Source organism: Cervus canadensis, chromosome 1 (assembly GCF_019320065.1).
Source record: "Cervus canadensis isolate Bull #8, Minnesota chromosome 1, ASM1932006v1, whole genome shotgun sequence".
NCBI classification, from domain to species: domain Eukaryota; kingdom Metazoa; phylum Chordata; class Mammalia; order Artiodactyla; family Cervidae; genus Cervus; species Cervus canadensis.
The window spans coordinates 18,534,104-18,550,755 of NC_057386.1; the positions used below are offsets into that span (position 1 = coordinate 18,534,104).

At 48.4% G+C, this 16,652-nt stretch overlaps 1 protein-coding gene across 1 annotated transcript; it reads right to left on the reverse strand.

The window, feature by feature from the left end:
• Positions 1-6,424: 6,424 nt before the first annotated feature.
• ASB16 (ankyrin repeat and SOCS box containing 16) lies at positions 6,425-14,343 on the reverse strand. Its single transcript, XM_043467219.1, has 5 exons — positions 13,922-14,343; positions 11,241-11,508; positions 8,723-9,215; positions 8,283-8,396; positions 6,425-7,810 (listed from the first exon to the last, which is right to left on the reverse strand). The coding sequence occupies exons 1-5, from the start codon at positions 14,220-14,222 to the stop codon at positions 7,625-7,627; spliced, it is 1,362 nt and encodes a 453-aa protein (XP_043323154.1). The 5' UTR covers positions 14,223-14,343; the 3' UTR covers positions 6,425-7,624.
• Between the last annotated feature and the right edge of the window lie 2,309 nt (positions 14,344-16,652).

The following is a 16,652-nucleotide window of genomic DNA, read 5'->3' on the forward strand; positions in this document are numbered from 1 at the left end:
GTGGCCATGGGTTTAGTTGCTCTATGGCATGTGGGATCTTCCTGGATCAGGTATCTGACTTGTGTTTCCTGCACTGGCAGGCAAATTCTTTACCACTGAACCACCAGGGAAGCCCCTGTCTGACTTTTTTGATCAATATTATGATTGTAAGGTACTGTTTTAATTTCTCCATAACTCAGTGCTTTCAGTGCTGTGGCCCGGGTTCGATCCCTGGTTGGGGAACTAAGTAAGATCCCACAAGCAGTATGCCATGGCCAAAACCAAAATTTTGAAGACTGAGTACCGAGATTTACCAAGTGAAGTTCCAAACAGTATAGCAGGTTCAAGGGGTCTCAATAAATATTTGAGGGAATGAAAAAGCACTGAGTTGAACCACTTAATGTTTTGAGAGTTTATTGTGTGCCAGGCTCTGTACTAAGCACTTCACATACATTATCTCAGGGAACCCTATCAAGTATATCATATTGTATCCACTTCACAGATTTGGAAACTGAGGCTCAGAAAGATCAAATAACTGTCCAAATTATACAGTTAGTGGTATAGCTAAAATCATCCATCTCACTCACTCCTCGCTAAATATATATATAGGGCTTCCTTGAGAGCTCAGTTGGTAAAGAATCCGCCTGCAATGCAGGAGACCTGGGTTCGATTCCTGGGTTGGGAAGATCCCCTGGAGAAGGGAAAGGCTACCCACTCCAGTATTCTGGCCTGGAGAATACTGGTATCACAGAGTTGGACACGACTGAGCAACTTTCAAGAAAGAAAATGATATATATATATATGATGTTATTGTCAATATTTGGTTTCCTGTTCTTTAGCTTTTACCATAAATAGCATGTGGGGTATAATTTCATCCTATGAAAGAAAAAATATTTGTGTGGCTATATATCCAGAGAAAAAGTTGCATTAGAATATAACTTTGTTTCTATGTGGCCTTCCCAGGTGGTACTAGTGCTAAGAACTCATCTGCCAATGCAGGAGACATGGGAGACATGGGTTCGATCCTGGGTCGGGAAGATCTCCTGAAGAAGGGCATGGCAACCCCCTTCAGTATTCATGCCTGGAGAAACCCATGGACAGAGGAGAACTGGTGGGCTATGGTGCACAGGATCACAAAGAGTCAGACACAACTGAAGCAACTTATATATTGTATTACCATAAAACATTTCATAGACAGAAAAACAAATATCACATGATATTGCTTATATGTGGAGTCTAAAGAAATGGTACAAATGAACTTATTTCCAAAACAGAAGTTGAGTCACAGATGGAAAAAACAAAACTTGGGGTTACCAGCAGGGGGGAGGGGAAGGGATAAATTGGCAGGTTGGGATTGACATATACGTACTACTATATATAAAATAATAAGAACTTACTGAACAATACTGGGAATTCTATTTAATACTCTGTAATAACCTATATGGGAATAGAATCTAAAAAAGAGTGGATATATGTGTTATGCATAACTGATTCACTTTTCTATACAGCAGAAACTAACACAACATTGTAAATCAACTATATTCCCATAAAATATTAATTTAAGAAAGGATTCCACTTGTCAACAAGTATGTTTAGAGCATCAGAGAATAGTTTAAGTAGATATTCAACAGTATTACCTTCCATGTTGCACTGTAATTTTTAAATTCATTGTCTCATTTGGATAGACATTCAGATTGTTTTCAGTACTTGGCTGCTTTTTGTTTTGTTTGTTTGGCCATGCTGCATAGCATGTAGGATCTTAGCTCAGGGATAGAACCCACACTCCCAGCGTTGGAAAAGTGGTGTCTTAACCACTGGACCGCCAGGGAAGTCCACTACTTTGTTGTTGTTGTTGTTTTATTTATTTTTGTTTGGGCTGGGTCTTTGTTGCTGTGCAGGCTTTTCTTTAGTTGGGGTAAGCAGGGGCTATCCTTTGCAGTGCTCGGGCTTCTCGTTGCAGTTGCTTTTCTTGTTGTGGGGCACTGGCTCTAGGGCACGTGGGCTTCAGTAGTTGCAGCAGGCACGAATACTGGAGTGGGTAACCATTCCCTTCTTCAGAGGATCTTCCCGACCCAGGGATCAAACCCCGGTCTCCTGCATTGCAGGCAGATTCTTTACCATCCGAGCCATCAGGAAAGCCCACTACTTTGTTTTTAAACTGCACTTTGATAAACATCTTTGATGACGGTTATTTGTACATATCCATGATTTTTTTTTCCTAGGATAAATTCCTGGAAATAGAATTGCTGGATTAAAGGATATTCACATTTTTAAGATTTTTGATACATGGTGTTGCGTTGTTCTCTAAAAGGTTGTGCCTATTTTCATGCCCATCGACAGTGTGAGGAGAGCCCTAATAATGTTCTTGTCCCCCCAAACAGTGTAGAGGCTAGAGAGGAACAGGGAATAGATGGGGGAGGTTTAGAGAAATGTGAGAATCCTGAAGATGTTTATAAGCCACGAGAAAAGAGCAGAGGAGAAGGAGAGAAGTGAAGATAAATGCAATCTGAGAAGGGAATCAATGACTGAGCAGTGGCCTCTGAAGCCAGGAAGGGCTGAGCCAGCAACTAGGGCTTGCCCTGCAGAGGATGTGGGAAATCTGTCTTGCCTACAGCCCCAGATACCTGATCCATCTATCTGGGATTAGGGATATACACCCTGTGTTATATAGCATTCCCCACGCTACATGTCATTTTTCATTTTTCTGTCTTACCAAATTCTTTGAAGGCAGGAACTATGTTCTGTTTTTATTCCAGTATTCTCAAAGTCTATCCAGTGCCTGCATGCAGCGAATACTTGATAAAAATTTATTAAGCAAATGATAGATGCAATTCAGAGAAGATGGGGGAAGAGCTAGGAATGCATTTTGTGAATGTGTACAGCAAAGAACAGGATGCAGTTAAGGGTGTTTTGAGTCCTGCTATGCTAAGTCACTCTGACTCTTTGCAACCCCATGACTGGTAGCCCGCAGGCTCCTCTGTCCATGGGATTCTCCAGGCAAGAATATGGAATAGGTTGCCATGGCCTCCTCCAGGGGATTTTCCTGACCCAGGGATCAAACCCGCATCTTGTGTCTTGCGTCTTCTGCACTGGGAGATGGGTTCTTTACCACTAGGGCCACCTTTTGAGAGAGGGACTTTTGGGATTAGGGTTTTTGAAGATTTATTATACATATATGTATATACATATATATATTTGGCTGTGGTGGAGCTTTGTTGCTGCATGCAGGCTTTCTCTATTTGCAGTGAGCGGGGGCTACTCTTCATTACCATACATGGGCTTGTTATTATGGTAGCTTCTCTTGTTTCAGAGCACAGGCTTTAGTGCTCAGGTTCAGTAGTTGCAGCTCATGGGCTTTAGAGCAGAGATTCAGTGATTGTGGTGGATGAGCTTAGTTGTTCCGTGGCATGTGAGATTTTTCCAGAGCAGGGACTGAACCTATATACCCTGCATTGGCGGACAGATTCTTAAATCACTGGACCACCAAAAAAGCCCCGGGGTTAGGTTTTTGACGGTAGAGGAATTATGAGGGGAAAAGAAAGGAAAGAATGAAGACTTCAGTTGGAACTATATCACTATCTAAAGCTGGCCTCTTATATGTAATAATCATTTAAAATTAACAGAATATTTTAATGGGTCTTAGGTCCTTATCGGTTTATTTTTCCTAAAATATTGAACTTGGGTATTTTTATACCTTTATGTCAAATTATGATGGCTATGGAGAGATGAATGTATCTGTGAATCCTGGATGTTGCCTTCAGTCAGCTAGTCAGTTCAGTCGCTCAGTCATGTCCAACTCTTTGCGACCCCATGAATCGCAGCACGCCAGGCCTCTCTGTCCATCACCAGCTCCCGGAGTTTACTCAAACTCATGTCCATCAAGTCAGTGATGCCATCCAGCCATCTCATCCTCTGTTGTCCCCTTCTCCTCCTGTCCCCAATCCCTCCCAGCATCAGGGTCTTTTCCAATGAGTCAACTCTTCGCATGAGGTGGCCAAAGTATTGGAGTTTCAGCTTCAGCATCAGTCCTTCCAATGAACACCCAGGACTGATCTCCTTTAGGATGGACTGGTTGGGTCTCCTTGCAGTCCAAGGGACTCTCAAGAGTCTTCTCCAACACCACACAGTTCAAAAGCATCAGTTCTTCTGCTCTCAGCTTTCTTCACAGTCCAACTCTCACTACGTTTATAGTAAATCCATTTTATAAAAAAATCAGAAAGTACTCCTTCCCTAACCACTAGATAAGTTGTTTCATGTTTGCCCATTTGCTAGGCAGAGGGGTGTCTGTTCCTTTAATTTACATTCACTGGATTGCTAGTGAGCTAGCACATTTGTCATGTTTCATCAACCACCTTGTAAATTAACAGGTTAGGCTTTTTGCCTTTTCTTCCCTTCAATTTTTCTTTAAATTTCACAAGAATCCATGGGTACACCCCTTTGTCAAAAATTCAAACGCAGACCATAAAAAGCCCCACTGGCACAGTTCCTCTCTCCTCCTCAGAGGAAATTCTTGGGCACCTGCCTTTCAATCCTTTTTCTATTCATCTCCAATCATGAGCTTTGGTTTTCCTTGCTGTACATGTTCTATTTCAACCTTGGTAATAGTCTTGGTAATCTTTCCCAAGGCAGTACATGTTCTCGTCACTTGGACTCTATGCCCAGATACCTCCTGCTGTGGGTATACCCTTTATAAGGACTGAATTGTATTCCGCAGTGTGGATTTGTTTACCATTTCCCACATGTTGAGTTGTTGCAAGCAAGGCTGGGATGAATACTGCCGTGTATACCAGCCTTTGGTGTAACTGGGGAGCAACTGAAGGGCATTGCTTAATTGCCCATCAAAGAGGCAGTTTCCTTTCTGACCCCCCAGGATGAGCAAGAACTTGTGTCTCCAAATCTTCACAGGTACTATGTATTAGTCTTTAAAATGTACTCCCCCCTCCAAAAAAAAATATTAGATGTATCCCTGGCAGGAATTCCCTGGTGGTCCAGTGGTTAGGTGCTTTTACCACAGTGGCCCAATTCAATCCCTGGTCAGGGAAGTAAGATCCTGCAAACTGTGTGGCACAGCCAGAAAAAAACAGTCCCTCAATCTAGTAAGAGAATTATATCTTATTGTTGTTTTAATTTGCATTTCCTTAATTACTGGTGAGGCTGAGCATGACCATTCATTACTTTGACAGATATTTGCGTGTCCACTCTCTGCAAGACACTGTACAAGTACCAAGTCAACAATGGTAAATAAAACAGATGTCATTCCTGCCCTTAGAAATCAAGAAAATGAAATCTTTTAGTGGCAGATAATTTTGTCAACATTTTGCCTTTTACTTGTGTTTATGATTCAGTGCTTTTATAACCAAATTTAAATTTTCTTCTATATCCACAGAGATGAGTCTTTTTTTCTTTTATGCTTTTACATGGAAAAATCTCATCTCAAAATCAGATACATAATCACATGTGTCTTTGGGGCTTTTAAAATTGGGTATCTTATCATTGTAAGTATAACAGAAAAAGCCAAGCTCACTGGGGTCTGCCTACTCTAAAGGGGGAGACAGCTTAGCATCCTCCCCTGAGAGTGAGGCTCCTGGCAGTTTCCTTTCCTGGGGCAGTTCAGCTCCAGGACTAGAGGTATTTCTCTCTCTTCACTTGGCCTTTTGGATCTGTGAAATTGAAGCAAAAATTTCTTCCAGAAAGGAGAGGTTGCTACTCTGTATAACGAGGTCAAAGACTGTCCTCCAGTTGTTGAAAGGAAATACCTACAGATGCTACTCTCTGCAGAGGAGGGGAGGCTGGGCAGCAGCTGCAAGAGGCTGACCCAGGACTCCTGATGCATCTCTACCGTGTCACCCCACATGGCAGTGACAGTGGAGAGCCCAGAGTCCCTCACCTCAGCAAACGGACAGGAGAAGAGGCTGCTGACAGCCACCTCCTCCAGTGGGTGTTGCAAGTTCAGGGTCTGGAAACGTTCCTGTTGTTGTATGTTTTTTAAAAAACACAATTTTAAAATTAAGTAATTAATTATTTTTGGTTGTGCTGGGTCTTCGTTGCTGCACATTGGCTTTTTCTAGTTGTGGCAAGCGGAGGCTGCTCTCTAGTTGCAGTGTGTGGGCTTCTCATTGCGCTGGCTTCTGTAGTTGCAGAGCATGGGCTCTTGGTGCATGGGCTCAGTAGTTGTGGCACATGGGCTTAGTTGTCCTTAGGCACATGGGATCTTCCCTGACCAGGGATCAAACTGTTGTTCCCTGCATTGGCTGGTGGATTCTTAACCATTGGACCACCAGGGAAGTCCTCCTGTGTTGTTCTTACACCCTTTTTCCTATCACAAGAGTAACAACTGATCTGTGCAGAAAATTTGGGAATCACAGAAGAGTACAAAGGATGGGGAATAAACATGGAGCGATAGGTATCTCAGGCATATTTCAACCTAACAACAGCCACGCTTTGGTCTGAGCACAAATCATTTATTTGCATTCATAAAAACTGGCTTAGCTTAAAAAGCTTCCTCTTAAGGATGAATAGTGGTAATTTTGACTCTGGGACCAAAGGAGGAAATGAGAGAGAGTAGGGGAAAGCTGATGGCTGGTTCTCCTGTCACAGATCCTCAAAGACCACAAAGACCATAGTTTAAGACACTGTGCATCACGGGTGGGTGGGGAACACAACCATAAATGGGTCACGGGCATCATGCATTTCTTTCTCCCTCAACAGCCACTTCCTGAAAGGCCTGTTTAAGGAATATAGTCCAGTCTCAGTGTCATTGAGGCAGATACAGGTTCCTAAATAAATAAGTACAATACCAAGGAAGGCTACCTACTGGAGTTGTCGAAATAGGCTCTGCAGAGAGAGGGCTATTGGGCTGAGTCTTGAGGATCATATCAGCTTCAACCAGGGCAAAAAATATGTGGGAAGGGTAGACCAAATCAAACAGCACAAGTAGATCCGTGGAAACTAATGGGAGCAGCTCACATCTGGCAATCCGGTAACCCATTTGCTAAGGCTGGGCTACAGGAGCCTTAGAAGGGGAAAGGGGGATCAGGAGGCTGGAGAGCTTGGTGGAGGCAGGGACTAAATACTTATTCTGCCTTGTTGATATTAGCCTAAATACTTATTCTGCCTTGTTGATATTAGCCTGAAGGTAGTGTAGAGCCACTGAAGGTCATGATCAGAGCTCTGATTCCCAAAGGTCATTCCAGCATCCTTGCATGGGGATTTCAAGACCAGTCAGTGAGGTCCTCCCTCAAGGTGACAAAGGTAGATCGGGCATTGGCAGTACAGCTAGAGGCAGAGTCTGTCCCTCCTTAGGAGGCTGAACAGGTACATGGGGAGCAGGGGAGAGGGGATGACAAGATCACTTCCTCCTGGCTTGGGGTCGGCCTGGATGGAGGGGCCATCATCCACTTAGGCAAAGGAGGAGGATGCAGGCAGAGGTTGAATCTGCCGACCTTCCCATTGGAGATAGGAGCTGAAGTTTAGGTCAGGCTGGAGGTCAGCAGGTGGCTCAAGAGGCAAATAAATGGATGAGCTGGCCCCGGAGGACATGTGGATGAGAGTGTGGACAAGAAGGTCAGGGACTGGTCCTCCAGAGTTGGGAGGGATGACTGATGGAGGGGGCAGGACAAGCACTTGGAGCAGCTGGGCATGGGGCTCACTGGATACGCCCCTCCACACGCAGCAGCAAGTAGTCCTTGAGGAGCGGGGGCAGTGGGAGGCAGGAGGCAGCCTGTCGGCAACGGCCACCCAGCTGAGCACGCACAGCCAGCCGGGCCAGGTGCTGCAGCCGTCTTGGCTGGTTCACCATGCTCAGGGCCGAGCTGTAGAAGGCTTCGTGCTCCTAGGCCAGGAGTGGAACAGGGTCAGATGGCCCAACACCCTTCCCTCTGGGGGTGACCTAGTGGTGGGGCCCTGAGATTCTACAACATGGATCCACCTGGGCATGTAGTGTATCTCACAGGACTCAGATTCAGAACCAAAGGCCCTGCAGGGGTCACGGGAGTTGAGACCACACTGCAGGGCAGGGTCTCAGCCATGTCTACACCCACCTCCCCCCACTCCAACAGTGCTGTCTACTGAGTCAGAGATGCCTGATAAATGTCTATACTGATGCAGGTAAGAGAGAGGCTAGAGAGGTGTGTGTAATTAAAGGTTGTTCTAGAGGTTTCACTCTTCCCATCCTCCTCCAGCCCAGGGTTCCCCTTGCTCCTACTTCCAGGAAGCCCATCCTGGGGGTATAGGCCTAGGGTTCACCCTTCCTCTCTACTTCCCCCAGAGCCCAGGAAGGAGCTGTGCTGGTGGGGTGGACATACCTGCCACAACTCCGGGAGCACGGCCTCCACCCAGGTATCACAGGATGGGACACAAGGGTAGGCATTAAGCAGGACTTCTAGGGCCCGAGGGAAGTTGGCACAGTGTCTCAGCATCTAGAAAGCAAAAGAGATTCTTAAGGGCACCATGCTTCTACCAACCAGCCTGGGCCACTATAGTTACATCCAAATTTGAGATGCCAAGATCTGAGTCCTTCCTAATCCTTCTCTAGCCTCAGTTTATCCCACATTTCAAGTGTGTTCCAATCTCCTTGGGGGCCTTTTTCTCTGTTGAGACTCTCTTCCATAACTCTCGCTGGTCCTTCCCAAGATGGGGACCGACCTCTGGCATAGACGATGAGCTCTCTCTCTTTTGGCCTCTCTTCCCCGGTGGCTGGGCAATTCCAGTTCCAGGCACCCCCTGCCCGCCAGGAGCCTCTCACCTCTGGGCGCACAGGCTGGGCCCCATAGTCCAGCAGCGCGGCAAAGAGGACCTCGGGCTCCCAGTTGGGGGCGTCCTGGACAGCCTGCAGTGCGCAGTCCATGGGCGTGTGGCCCGCCCCGTTCGGGGCCACCGCGCAGGCCCCGTGATGCAGCAGCAGCTCGGCCAGGCCCCCGCAGCCGTTGGCACAGGCGTTGTGCAGCGGCGTGTGGCGCTTGCGTCCGGCCGCCCGGGCATCGGCCCCAGCCTCCAGAAGCCGGCGCGCGGCGGCCTGGTGGCGTCGGCTGCTGCTCGGCCCCTCCGCCCCAGCGCACGCCGCGTTCAGGGCCGTCTCACCCTGGCTGGTGCGCAGGTTCACGTCGGCGCCGTGCTGCAGGTAGAGAGCCACGTGCTCCTCCAGGCCGCGCGCCGCCGCCACGTGCAAGGGGGTCACCTCGCTGTCTCGCGCGGCCAAGTTCACAGTTGCTCCCGCCTCCAGCAGCAGCTTGGCGCACCTGGGGACAGGGTACAAGACCCGCGAGGCAAATCCTGTCATCCCTGACCGCTTCTTCCCAACCCTCTTGGTTCAGGCGAGCCTGGTGACCACCGCCAGACTCATGGAGGCCCCATGACTAGACAGAAGAGCAGGACGGCCCAACCAAGCCACCTGGAGCATTTCGGTTTTCAGTCCAGAAAGGCTGTAGTGCAACCCAGGACACACAGCAAATTAGTGACTGCAGGGGAATTAATACTGCCTGAGACTGTCCCTCCCAGAATCTAACCTGACTCCCCTATCAGATTGGGACCCCAAGGCCTAGTTCTGAATCATTTGTGAGTGGTCTCTCCTAACATTTTGATAGCCACTTTTCAAAAAGAGTTTTGAAAACCCACTAATCTGTACACTATGAAGCATAGAAAATTGAGTGTAACCCTTCCCCCACTACCACCAAAGAAAATAGAAATAGAAGTCCTAATAAGTTAAAGAAAAAAAAAAAGTCCAAAGTTGTAATTAGTATTTTCTTCCTGCCTCCAAACATGAAGGGTTTCCCAAATATGAAAACCATCCTTCTTGGCCAGCCACACCCACTCCAGCAAAGGAAAGTCATTTGGGTGTCCCCGTTATTCCATTCCCTCTAGAGAAAACAACCAAACCTGAACAACCTAAACACAGCTTTAGGGAACACTGGTTCAGTCTTCTAGTTCCTGGAAAAAGTATAGGTCAAACACTGTTGAGGCAAATACGCATCGTTAAACCACCACGGGGTAAACCCAACATGCTTGCAAACTAAATTAATGATGACACTAAACTAACGGTAATTTTAAAAGCCAGAACAGTAGCCACTGGAAACTCAGGAGCAGATCCGTCAGACTCCAGTGAAACCCTGATGACCAAGTGTCATTCCCCAAAACAGAGTTCCAGCTCCCTTCAGTGCATGCTCCGGACCAAGAGTTGAGCAGCATCCAGCCAGCCACAAACTACATAATTTATTTTCTTGGTAAATTCTAATCATAGACTAATTTTTGTTTCTATTGTATATATTAAATTTAAATAACTCCAAGCAGCTCACTCAGTCAGGTTCCATTCTCATTTCACTTAAAAGGATTAAGTCTGGACTTCCGTGGCGGTCCAGTGGTTGGAATTTACCTGCTAATGCAGGGGACATGGGTTTGATTCCTGATCCCGGAAGATTCCACATGCCATGGAGCAACTAAGCCCATCTGCCACAACTACTGAGCCCACATGCCACAGCTACTGAAGCCTGCATGCCTAGAGCCCGTGCTCTTCAACAAGAGAAGCCACCCCAATGAGAAGGCCAAGTGCTGCAACTAGAGGGTAGCCCGTACTCACCACAACTAGAGAAAGCCGTTAGGCAGCAAGGGAGACCCAGTGCAGCCAGAAATAAATAAAATAAAAAATTGGGGGGAAAAAAGGGTCAAGTCTGCTAGAGAGTGCACCACGTGCCCATAAAAACTCAAGAAAGGACTGGAAATTTTGGATCGTTTCTGGGTCCATCACTGATCTAGATCTACATGGGGAGAGGGCCCCAGCACTGGGGTTGTGCAATGTCTTCCAGGAGCCTTTGACTCCTTATCCCCGCCAGCCCTATCTATGGGCCTGACCTGTAAAAGTGCAAATACCATCATGTAGAGGGTCTAAGAAACTGTTGACCTTAAAAAGGTGGGAAGAGGAGGTGTGCCTCATATTAAGATGGAAAAACACTGGGTCAGATCTTTCTTGATGCCTACCTCTAAACAACTAGGAATGTGGCTGCAAAGGGTTCCCAGGCAATAGGAAACTGCAGTTGAAAAGAGTTTTCCCCCAAAGCAACAGGGCTTCTGCTTCCTGGGCTTAGCTGATGTGACCTTGGAGAGGTCACTAAACCTTTCTGAGTCTCAGTTTTATCCTCATAGAATGAGACCTGTCTCCCAAGCTGCTTTGAGGAGATGTCTTCTGTTAGGTGAGCTGGAGACACATACACACACATACACACATGCACACACTCCGCCTCCCGAAACCGTCTCAGCCCCTGGGCACCTACTGTAATGACTCGGGGACTGTGCAGAGGTGCAAGGGGGTGGTGCCTTCCTCGGACAACACGTTGACCTTGGCGCCGAAGGTCACCAGCAACTGCACACAGTCGAACTGGGCCCGGGCACAGGCCTCGTGCAAGGCTGCCCGGCCACCAACCCGAGCATCCAGCTCAGCTCCCTGCCGGATCAGGTAGCGGGCGCAGTTGGTGTAGCCTCGGGCAGCAGCGATGGTGAGAGGTGCAGTGTGCTTGGCCTTGGGGGTCAGCACCCAGAACCCTGGAGAGAGCAGGCAGTTTTAGGAGGGGTGGGTATGAGGCCAGCGGGCAGGGCGTGTTGTCGTGTACAACTCTGCACGTTGGGCTGAGCAAAAACCCTGTGCCCATCTGTACCTGTGCAGAGGGGCTCCCTCAAGCTCCTGTTTGGGAGTGTAATCTGGAACAGCCTTTTAGAACAGTTTGTCAGTCTGTGAAAAACATATGTGTCATAGAAAGAAACATTTAATTGCTCTTTTTTTTTTTTTTTTGGCCCTACTGAGCAGCTTGTGGGATCTTAGTTCCCTGAGCAGGGATTGAACCTGGGCCCTGGCAGTAAGAGTGCTGAGTCCTAACCACTAGACTGCCAGCAAATTCCCTTAACTGCTCTTTAAAACTACAAGGGCAGCTAAGGAGGTGAATCCTATTAAGGAAACTTCTGGGTCTTTGAGCTGCTGGTGGAGTCCTTGGCTCTTTTTGTTAACTTGGGCGCTCTAATATTTAGGAGGGGAAGGAGTTAGGCACAGGAGGGCCTGGAACTGACTTGGGGAGTAGCCAGAGGAAAGCTGAAGAAGTCCTACGGTATTCCTGGGGTGGGGAGGGTGGGGTGAAAGTGTGGGGAAGGGTGGAGGGCGGGGGATAAGAGGTGGGGATGGGGAAAGGAAGGGTAGGAGGAGGGGTTGATCATGGGACTGGTGTTGGATCCAAGTTGTAGAAATAGCCAAGGTCTTGTTCGAAGGACATAGATGCCTAATATCCGACTGTCAGTTGTTTGCATTGTAGTGAAGTGAATCCCTGGGTTTCCTAAATCTTGGGTAAAATATGTTTTGTTTTTTATTAAGGTTGAAATTAAGGCTGAATTAAGGTTGAAATCAAGTTCCATTTGGGAGATGGGGGACGTGCTACAGAATGAGACCGAGATGCCCTAGGTGGGGTCACATCTCTAACAGCTGAAGGACTTTGGAGCCAGTGGTGACTAACAGCATAAATTCTTCAAGGATTTTGAACCCCCAAATCCATAGATGGGGGTTGAGGCAATTTCCTGTTAATCAGTTTTTCTTTTGTGTGCGTGTGTTGGTTTTTTTTTTCCTCTCTTTTTTTGTCTTTGGTCTTCTTTTTTTCTTCTTTTCTCCTGTCAATCTTAAGAATGGCGCGATCTTTTTTTAAATTAGTTTTTATTGGCAGATAGTTGATTTATTATCATTTGGTTTACATGGACAAACACTCTGGTCAGAATAGATCCTAAGGATACAAAGATGTTGGTCATATTGTTATTTAAAGTAGATTTTTTAAAAGGAACCTAATCTAACCAATCTATTGGGTTTCCCTGGGTGGCTCAGATGGTAAAGAATCTAGCTGCAATGCAGAAGACCCATGTTTGATTCTTGGGTCGGGAAGATCCCCTGGAGAAGGAAATGGCAACCTACTCCAGTATTCTTGCCTGGAAAATCCCATGCACAGAGGAGCCTGGTGGGGTACAGTCCATGGGGTCTCAAAGAGTTGGACATGACTGAGAGACTAACACTGTATAAATTATGGGCCAACCATACAATAGAATTTATGCATCCATTTAAAATATTATATGGACTTATGCTTATTGCCACAGAAGCATGTCACATGAAAAAAATCAGGCTATAAATAGCATCTGGTGTATAATTTCATTCTATGAGAGAAAAAATATTCGTGTGGATATATATCCAGAGAAAAACATTGCATTAGAATATAACTGTATTTCTATGTGGGCTTCCCAGGTGGCGCAAGTGGTAAAGAACCCTCCTGCCAATACAAGAGACTCAAGAAACACTGGTTCGATCCCTGGGTCTTGAAGATCCCCTGGAGAAGGAAATAGCAACCCACCCCAGTATTCTTGCCTGGAGAATCCCATGGATAGGGGAACCTGGCGGACTACAGTCCATAGAGTCAGACTTGGCACACATACATGTATTTCTATGTAATTCTATGTATTTCTATGTAACATGTTAAAGTGAAGTCGCTCAGTTGTGTTCGACTCTTTGTGACCCCATGGACTGTAGCCTACCAGGCTCCTCTGTCCACGGGATTTTCCAGGCAATAGTACTGGAGTGGATTGCCATTTCCTTCTCCAGGGGATCTTCCTGACCCAGGGATGGAACCCAGGTCTCCCACATTGTAGACAGACGCTTTACCATCTGAGCCACCAGGCAAGTCCTCAAGCAGGATACATTGTTGTTATATAATCCTTAGTATGGGCTTCCCTCATAATACAACTTTAATTCTGAAAAGACATCAAACTATTAAGTATGCGTCAGCTCTGTTTAGGAGGGATCTAAAATGGGCAGTGGGAGGGGATGGTCTATTCTCTGGTCTGGAGAGGCGAGATTTGGCCCAGGCTCTCTCCCATCCCCACCCCTACCTTCCTCCCTACCCCTCCTCTCCTGCTCCCAGCGGGTGCTCCTTACCCTGTTCAGCTGACCAGGCCAGCTGGTTGCTCACAGTCTCCACAATCATGTTGGCAGCGTCTTCATCTTGGAACAGGGCTTGGATCTGCTGCAGGTCACCGGAGAACAGGGCATTGTGCACAGCTGGGTCCCGGCAGGAGCGGCGTGGCCTAGTGAGCCGGGCCTGGGAACTTGGGGGGCATCTTTGGCTCCGGCACTGCTGGGCTGCTGCCCGCCGCCGGTCCTCCCATTCCAGCCACTCCCGCTGCAGGCGGAGAGAGCGCAGGGTGGAGGAGGTGAAGGGGAAGGTCTCCTCCGCCATGGCAGGGGGCCCAGGGTGAGGGATCCAGGAGTCTGGGTGGCAGCAGCTGGGCAGGGCTGGTTCCCTCGCCTGACTGCCACCCTTGCTCTGAGAAGCTACCCTGCCCCCTCACCCGTGACCCAGAGAAAGGAGCAGCTGAGGCTATAAATAGGCCCTTCGCTGCTCTGGTAAACAGGGTTTGCCCAGAGTCATGATCTTGGTGCAAAGAAAGTGTTGGGCCAACCCCCAGCCCAGGGTTGGGATGGCCCCTGTGGATACCCTCTGACTGGGGAGCCACCCCCAGTTGAGCCCCAGGTCTGCATTCTCCCACTTCTCTGGAGTGAGTATCTTGGGTCGGCCAGGTCCGAGGTGAGTGAATCAATCAGGGAAATGGACTCGACAGGCCTCTCTGATGTTGGCTGGAGACCAGACCCCAGCCCAGGAAATACTGGCAGGTCACATCAGAGTTCCAACAGCTCTGCTCAGCATCTGCATTAACAATACTAACTCTGCACATGGCTTTAAAATACTCAGGTTGTTTTTATATCCACCTTTACTCAGGTCACCATACAGATTTCCTGGCTCCCCCTGGGTAAACAGCAACCTTGGTTTTGACAATAAATTATATGATCAGGCTGATTATCACAGCTTGAACACCTCTGAGATGGGTGGTCTTATGTCTGTTCCATGGATGAGGCACTTAAGGCTTATCGAGGTGAAACCACTTGCTCAAGGTCACAGCTTGTGAGGGGGAGCCAGGCTGGGATCCTGTGCGTCTAACTCGAGATGGAGTGATTCAGTAAGAGTGCCTCTCCCCACCTTGCAAGCAGGACAGCATTGTCCCTAACACTGCCTTCAGTGAATCTTGGTTAGGGTTTTCTTGTTTGATTTCCCTTAGCTCCTAAAAGGGCTCACATGCCTGCCTGAGGAGGACCAAGGGCTTGACCTCACAACTCTGGGGACCATGGAGACCTTCAAGCTGCAAAACCACTCACCCAAAGTGGCTCTGCTTTCAGGAGCCTCTAGGGGGAGGAATGAGGCCGTGAAACAGCACTAGCTGCCGTGGGTTTCAAGCAGTGAAGGCGAGGGCGGGAGGGAGGCTAGCCGATCCTGGCCCCAGAAGCTCTCAGCTCCTGGGTGGAGGGTGGCCCCTCGGGGTCAGCCTGTCCCCATCCTGCCCCGACTGCAGGTGCACGCCCTGGATGTCCCAGTCTACACACACACACACACACATGCACACACGTGCTCTCCACCTCATTCTCACATTCTCAGTTACCATCTCAAGACACACACACACACACACACACACACACGCTCCACATCATTCTCACATTTTCAGTTACCATCTCAAGACCCTTAACCCAGACCAGCCTTGCCTCCTACCTGGTGTCCCCCCTTCTGCTCCATGGCCCATAGGGAAGGATCTGTCAATGGTTCATTTCCCAGCTTAAAAACATTTGCTGACTTCTGTCCTCTCCCACTAACCCCCGTGCCCTGGTTTGGCTCTGAGTCAGGAACCATTCCCCTCGCATTTCCTCACCCTTCCCTGCCATTCCCTCCGCTTGGAAGTCCCTTCTGACTCATCCCTCAAAGTCCACCTCAAAGGTCACTTGCTCTGGGAGACACCTGCTCAGGTCTCCCACCCCTGAGGTTCCAGCCCCTCCCCCATCCATGCTCCTGGCTGACTTTGTGTACTGTGGCCCACGGCTTGCTGCCCTGGAAATGGGCTCCAGAGCAGGACCTGAATGGGTTCAGTTGGGTTTCTGGTCCCGCAGGACATGGCGTACAGTAGGTCTTGTCACAGGCTGGCCTCCTATGTGCAGCACATTGACTGAAGGCCCCCGTTCTCCACCAGAGCGGACACGCATTTGCGTGCCCACGTGTGTGGCAGCAGCCTGGGCTGTTTCTGGCTCTGCCTTTACCCTGCTGTTCATCCACTCTGGCCCCAGCTTTTTGGTGGTATATCCAGAGTGGGGGATCCCAGAGGAGCAATGAGATCATGCCCAGCGAGGGCTTGGAGATCCTCAGAGAAAGGCGCCTCTATAAATGCAGGTGTGATTAACCCTGTTGGCACCCATTTGGTGTTTTAATTGCCCCACCAACGCCCGGCTGAGCACCCACAGCTGGGTTCCCAGGGTTGGGAGCTGGCAAGGTGGGTGGGGCCAAGAGGGGCCTTCTCCAAGGTTCACAGTAGTCATTGTGAGCAGGGCCTGAGGCTGCGCTGACCTCCCCAGCCTCTCTGCAGCCCTCTTGCCACAGGCCTGAAGGTGCTGACTACAGCTCAGTCCCCAAAGACACTATAAGTTGCGTGTCCTGTCCTTAGCCTTAACTTCCTGAGGGCAGAAAAACTATGCGCAACATTAACTTCCAGAGGCCTTTACTTCAACCCACACATGAACCTACAGGGAGCCGTTTTACTGGCAGAAACAGGGCCAGGTGACTGGATACCCA